General features: G+C 43.4%; 1 protein-coding gene across 1 annotated transcript; it reads left to right on the forward strand.

The window, feature by feature from the left end:
- Positions 1-1854: 1854 nt before the first annotated feature.
- snai1b (snail family zinc finger 1b) lies at positions 1855-4166 on the forward strand. The gene is made up of 3 exons (XM_061057805.1): positions 1855-2102; positions 2393-2947; positions 3245-4166. Exons 1-3 carry the CDS (start codon positions 2021-2023, stop codon positions 3424-3426), a joined length of 819 nt encoding a protein of 272 aa, XP_060913788.1. The 5' UTR covers positions 1855-2020; the 3' UTR covers positions 3427-4166.
- Positions 4167-6063: the final 1897 nt, after the last annotated feature.

Here is a 6063-nt window from a genome sequence, read left to right on the forward strand (position 1 = left end):
GGATGTTCTAGCAGTTTGAGTCTCTGTGTGGGAACGTGACTGGTTTTAACCCTGAGGCTGGAGAGGAGAGAACATCTGTTCTGACTGAACAGCAAACTTTTCATGTCTTCACGTCCTCTTTGTGTCATGAGGTCACTCTAACCACGTTGTAACATAAATTGTCTGCAGACAAACCTCTGAAGAGCAAACTCAACAGTGTGTAATCAGCTGTTTTCACTCTTACTGCCTACAGTGTGTGTGTGTGTGTGTGTGTGTGTGTGTGTGTGTGTCAGTTCAGGTAAGCGTTTTTCATTTCGTTGCATATTTTTTTGTGGAGAAAATGAAAGACACACACACACACACACACACACACGCACACAACACTTTAGAAGTTTAAGCGCTCTAACACCGTTTGACCCACACCTCAGATTACTTTCTCGTGTGTCTTTGCTATTTGCTTTTTGTTTTTACTGCTGTCCTGCCCTCGTGACCCCCAGTCTACGTGGCGTCGGCGTCAACAAGCGCTCTAACGAAGTGTGAACTTTTGGGCATGCAGTGACAGTGGCGCCTTCAGACAGGTGCATATAGCCCCATCAGCGGCCACCGTGGAGCTTTTACACTCTTTGAAATGCTAAACAGGACCCACTCGAGTCTGAGACATTCCTGCGTAACGGCTGGCACCTGATTTCTCACAGGTTGTGTGCATTAAAAAAAACGTATTGCATAAAGACATGTATCATAGCCATGGAATTCATCGACTGGTAGCCTATTTTAGTCATAAACTTCGGTGCAGCGCTTTACTTACTGTTGTCATAAAATACAATACGGAATTTATGAATGTATGATTAAAAGTATTAATTTGCCATAACATACGGAAAACGCAGTGAAATCAGTTTTAATAGATAATGAAGGGCATTTACAGGCCATATTCTTGAATAGAAAAAAAGACGAGGTCATTGTTTAGAGCCCATTTCCTCTCGGGGCATCATTATAGGCTTCTTCTTTTATGTCACCTAAAGGCACAAGATTATAATAGGGCCCTGTCTGGGTTAACATCATCAAAATGGTCCTGACAGCTCGGTTAATTTTACCTTAAATCATGCTGTGAGCAAGATGGGAAACGGTGCCTCTTTTATTGACACCAGCGTATTTCCCGCAGAGAGACGCAGAAAGAAAGGCTTGGTGAGGATGAACCAAGTGCCTTGTATTTTGTGCTGGATAAGAAACAGAGCGTTTGTCTCACGTACCTCCTCAAGACGTGTCCTCAACGGGGTGCGTAAAGGCTCCGGGGCACAGGCCCATTAAGCGCCAGCGTTACATCAGACACTAATGTGGCAGGGAAGAGGTCTAAATATCCAGATAATTTAAAAGTTTTAGGTAAATTCAGTTTAAATTCGGAATTTATTGCTTTCAAGTTAAGCCAAGTATATGTAGGCTACGTGTTTCTTTTCTCAGAGTATAGTGAGCATCCACAAGTCTGACGTTTTTTTTTTATCTCGTTCATTTTAAAGTTGCATTTATTGCATTGATATACAATTAATGTTTATTTGAGTTTAAACTAGATTGTCTAGTAGTTGTTAATTTTGAAAACGATCGTGCGCATTTAACATCAACTAGGACCTACATTTTGAGTGGAATTTAATTCAATGTAGTGCTATAATTTAATCAACTTTGATGCCAATAAGTGCATCTCAGTAGTAACAAGTGAGCAATTGTAGCCGTGAAATGCACAATTAAATCTGGGCTTTACAGCAGCTTTTGGCACATTGGGCACCTGTGGTGAATGGGGCTGCTTGTGGCGCCCTGACGCATGGGGTGTGTCTTTGGGCGGATTAGTGCCCACCCACCCCGCTGCTTCTCACTTCTGGTTACTATATGAGGAGGCAACTTTGCTGGTGGACAGCAAGACTCGCGGAACCTCGGTAGTGTGTTTTGTTACTCACATGACTTTTCGCTCCGTGCGGTAGGAATCCACTGTTCAAAAGGAGGGCACTTCACCGTTAGGTCAATTGAATCAGATTCTTAAAATCCAGACCTCACCATGCCTCGGTCATTCCTTGTCAAGAAGTATTTCTCCAACAAAAAGCCGTACTTCAGGGAAAGTCAACTGGAAAGCCAAACAGGTATGTTCAGTATCATCTATCTGTGTTGTTTTGTTTCTGATTGAATTAATCACGGACAGCTTGTCATCAAAAGAGAGATTTAGTGTTTAGAACAGATCCATGTGCCAATTCAGAATTTATCCTGTAGAACAACAAATGCCCACCTGCAAAATGTGCTAAGTGAGAAGTTAAGTAGGTTTTGAATGCAGGCTGATACAAGACACCAAGAATGAAAACAAGTGTTGTGCTTCATTAGGTTATATGTCCATTAAAGAGACAACCCACCTGACTTCCTTTCCTGTACTCAACAGCTTTTGTCCCTGAAAGCTTTCCCCGGGCTGAACTTCCGATGCAGAATAACAGCTCAGCCCTGACCTGCTACCCCACCAGCCCATTCTTCAGCAGCACAGACACCTTGCCTGCACCTCTGTCCCCTGTCACTTCGGTGTCCCTGTCCCCCTCTCCGCTTCACCCGCTGGACCTCAGCAGCTCTCCCTCCAGCAGCAGTGGCGAGGAAGAGGAGGATGGCGGGCGTACCTCTGACCCACCCAGCCCGGATATTATCGGACACATCTACCACTGCCTTCACTGCAGCAACAGCTATACCAGCCTCTCTGCACTATCGCACCATCAGGTGTCACACCACCCGCACGCCCTTTCTGCTCCCCTGCAGCAGATGCCTTCCCTACCTAGTGACGTCTCTACACGCCCGGCCTTCCACTGCAAACACTGCCCCAAGGAGTACAACAGCCTTGGAGCACTGAAGATGCACATCCGCTCACACACTCTGCCTTGTGTGTGCCCCACCTGTGGCAAGGCCTTCTCCAGACCATGGCTGCTCAGAGGACACATTCGCACACACACAGGTATGCATTTAAAGCTGCTTTCCGTTTGTTTGTCAAAGTGATCACATTGTTTACTTGTAAAGGTAACAGCTGGTTGCGCCATGTACTCATTGATATTCATTGATGTCCCCTGATGTGAGCAAATTTTATTGCTTAGCATGGCTAAAAGTTATCTCATCTACATGAAAAAGGGCAATCTGGTGCTCCTGCTCTTCATTATTGCCAAATTTTTAGAAAAACAATGACCAGAGGACAAACCTTTTGACCTGTAAATGAAGTGTTTCCCTGCCTCTAATCAATATTTTCCCCTTTTCCCAGGTGAGCGTCCCTTTGCGTGCCAACATTGTAACCGGGCCTTTGCTGACCGCTCCAACCTGCGTGCCCACCTGCAGACACACTCTGAAGTGAAGAAGTACCAGTGTGGGTCCTGCTCACGGACCTTCAGCCGCATGTCCCTGCTGCACAAACACAGCACGACTGGATGTTGCCCTGCCTCATAGAGTCACATTCCTTGAACTACTTCTATGAGCCATATCAAGCCTCTCATTGGTTCCGATCCCCACCTGATCAGAGCCAAAAAACCCAAAGGAACAACACTAGATGGGACAAAAAAAAACTGGAGATCTGTTACCATTTTGTATAGAAATTTTGTATAGACTTATAGTGCCTTAAAAATGTCTCTATAGATATATTGGATTTTTTTAAGGTCATATTGGTGTCAGCAGCACATTTCCTTACTTCATCCTGCCGTGTGTGTTTATGTGTGTGTGGTTTGAGGGCAGCTGGACATGCAGTTAATCCCAAGGAAACTCCATCGGTGCCGGCCGGTCCGGGACTCTGGCCATGTTGCAGCTGCCTGCATGTGTGTGTATGTGGGGATGTCATTCCTCGCCATACAATACATACATGGCATGTGTGTGTCTGTATGAGCAAGTGTGTGTTGAGACAGCTGTCTGTGTATGGGGTGCTGTAGAGGCAGGGTGCTGAGTGATGCAGCTCTACCCTTGGCAACAGGTGACTCGCCTGATGCCACATTCATTGTGTGTTAACAGTAAAAGACCACTTAAACTTGACCAAAGACACAACATGCCTCCTCTAATAATGATTTTTACACTCGCAACAAGACATGTTTTTTTGTGAAACTCAGTTTTTATGAACGATTTTTGTTGTTGTTCATGCATTTCAAATGGGAAATACAGTGCCTGTTTTCTGCCGCTTGTAAATAAAAGCTTTTTTTAAAAGAACACCTGTGACTGTGGATCTCTTGTGTTAGATTTATTTCAATGTCAACAGGTTTTGTAGTAACTCACAACCTAATGAGTTCAGTAGAACAGACATGACAGATCCTGAATGGGAAGATAGAGCAGTGTATGTGTGGGTGCATTAGGAGGTGCAGAGACAGGTTTGTGTGATGTTGAGTGATAAGTGGAACACCTGCACACACCTGCTGGGCTGCCAGCACCATAAAACACACATTGGCTAACAAGGGAACCACATGCAGAAGAGGGGCTGCTGAGAAGAAACACTATATCAATAAAGTGAGTTATAGTGAAATTACCATATTAAAGGAAACTCACTGACCCAATTCCTGCAGGAAACTTAAAATCCTGACCAACATTTATCCCTAAAGAGCAAGCTTCAGTGCAGCCATCTGCTTCCAAACCTTGGTCACCTTACAGGAACTCTACCTCAGTGCATATGAGCACCCAGCTGAGAGCTAACATAAAGGGTGCACATATGGCAGCAATGTGTCTACAGTCTCTGTTGCCCTCCTGACCTACACACACTGACGCCAGCATGTCTTAGTGAGGTAACAACACGTGTCCTCCAATAGCCCTCGGTGTTGAGAGGTGGATGTTCGGGAGGGTAGTTGAGAAGGCTCTCAAAAAGCTTGGGATCAGATTGCATGACTTAGCTTGTTCAATACAAACAGCAACAGAAAGAATGCGCACCCACACAGCTGCACACAAACATATCAGATAAAAAGCTTTCACTTTGATCAATGAGGAATTTCTCACCTGTCTCTCTGTACCTCTCTTTGCTGTTTTTGTTGAGAAAGGTGAGTGTCATTTAGCCGATGCACATCTATGAGTCAGAGAGACAGAGAAGTCAGACACAAAAGGAGATTGAACTTTCTTGAACTGCCGACATTGTCACATTGTGGGGGGATAGAATGAAGTAGCAGAGATGTACTAGTTAAAATATGTAGAGGACGTATAATATAGAAAGTACTGCTATTATGCTTGATGATAGTCTACTTATTTCCCGGGTTATTTTCACTAAACCTCCACAAATATACATATTAAAAGCATGCTGCTCACCAGATTCAGATATTTGTCGGCCTTTTTGAAATGTAACACTGACATCGAGCTATGGGGACATTTTTTATTGTGTGCAGTGTGTGGGAGGCACTCTATCACCCTGTAGCTTTGAGGCAATGAGATCACTGGACCTGTCACTTTTCTTTTTCACTTTGTATGTGTGGGCTTGTAATATCATATTGGTCTCCTCAAAGTGTTTTAATGTTCGCAGCGTCATGCATGTGGCCCCTGACTAATGTGACATTCCTGAGCCATTAGTGACAGACATACAATATGGCCATCTAACAGAAAAAGAGTGCTGCTGTGTCTGCTGTCTTTGTAGTCAGTTTTTGACTCACATTAATGATTTGATTTTTCCTTCAACAGGAAATAATGTTATGCTGGGGGTATGCTAAAAAGCTGTTTTCCATAATTGTAAATTCCCTGTCACAAATTATTTATGGTGGTTGAAAATGGCAAACGTTCTGCTTTTTTAGATGCAGATAAACAAAAACACATACAAAAGTCCAAGGCAAAAACATTTAAAGAATATGTACTGCAAATATATTAACAATGCAAAACCAAAAACACACAAACCATCTAACAAATCTGACAAAAATCATACTTATTGAGTCAACAAGGTGGAAGTGCCCAAGGCCTGCAGGGTCATTAAATTGAACTGTATTTTGATTAAGGAAGACAATCATTTAAAAAGGGGCTAGTTGAGCTAACTAGCTAACAGCATCTGCACAGCAGCAGCAGCATTTATCATAGAAAAATTGTCCATCCATCCAAAACTATTTCCATAAAAAAATGTTAGAATTAAACAAATTCAGA

Source organism: Labrus mixtus, chromosome 15 (assembly GCF_963584025.1).
Source record: "Labrus mixtus chromosome 15, fLabMix1.1, whole genome shotgun sequence".
Taxonomy (NCBI): domain Eukaryota; kingdom Metazoa; phylum Chordata; class Actinopteri; order Labriformes; family Labridae; genus Labrus; species Labrus mixtus.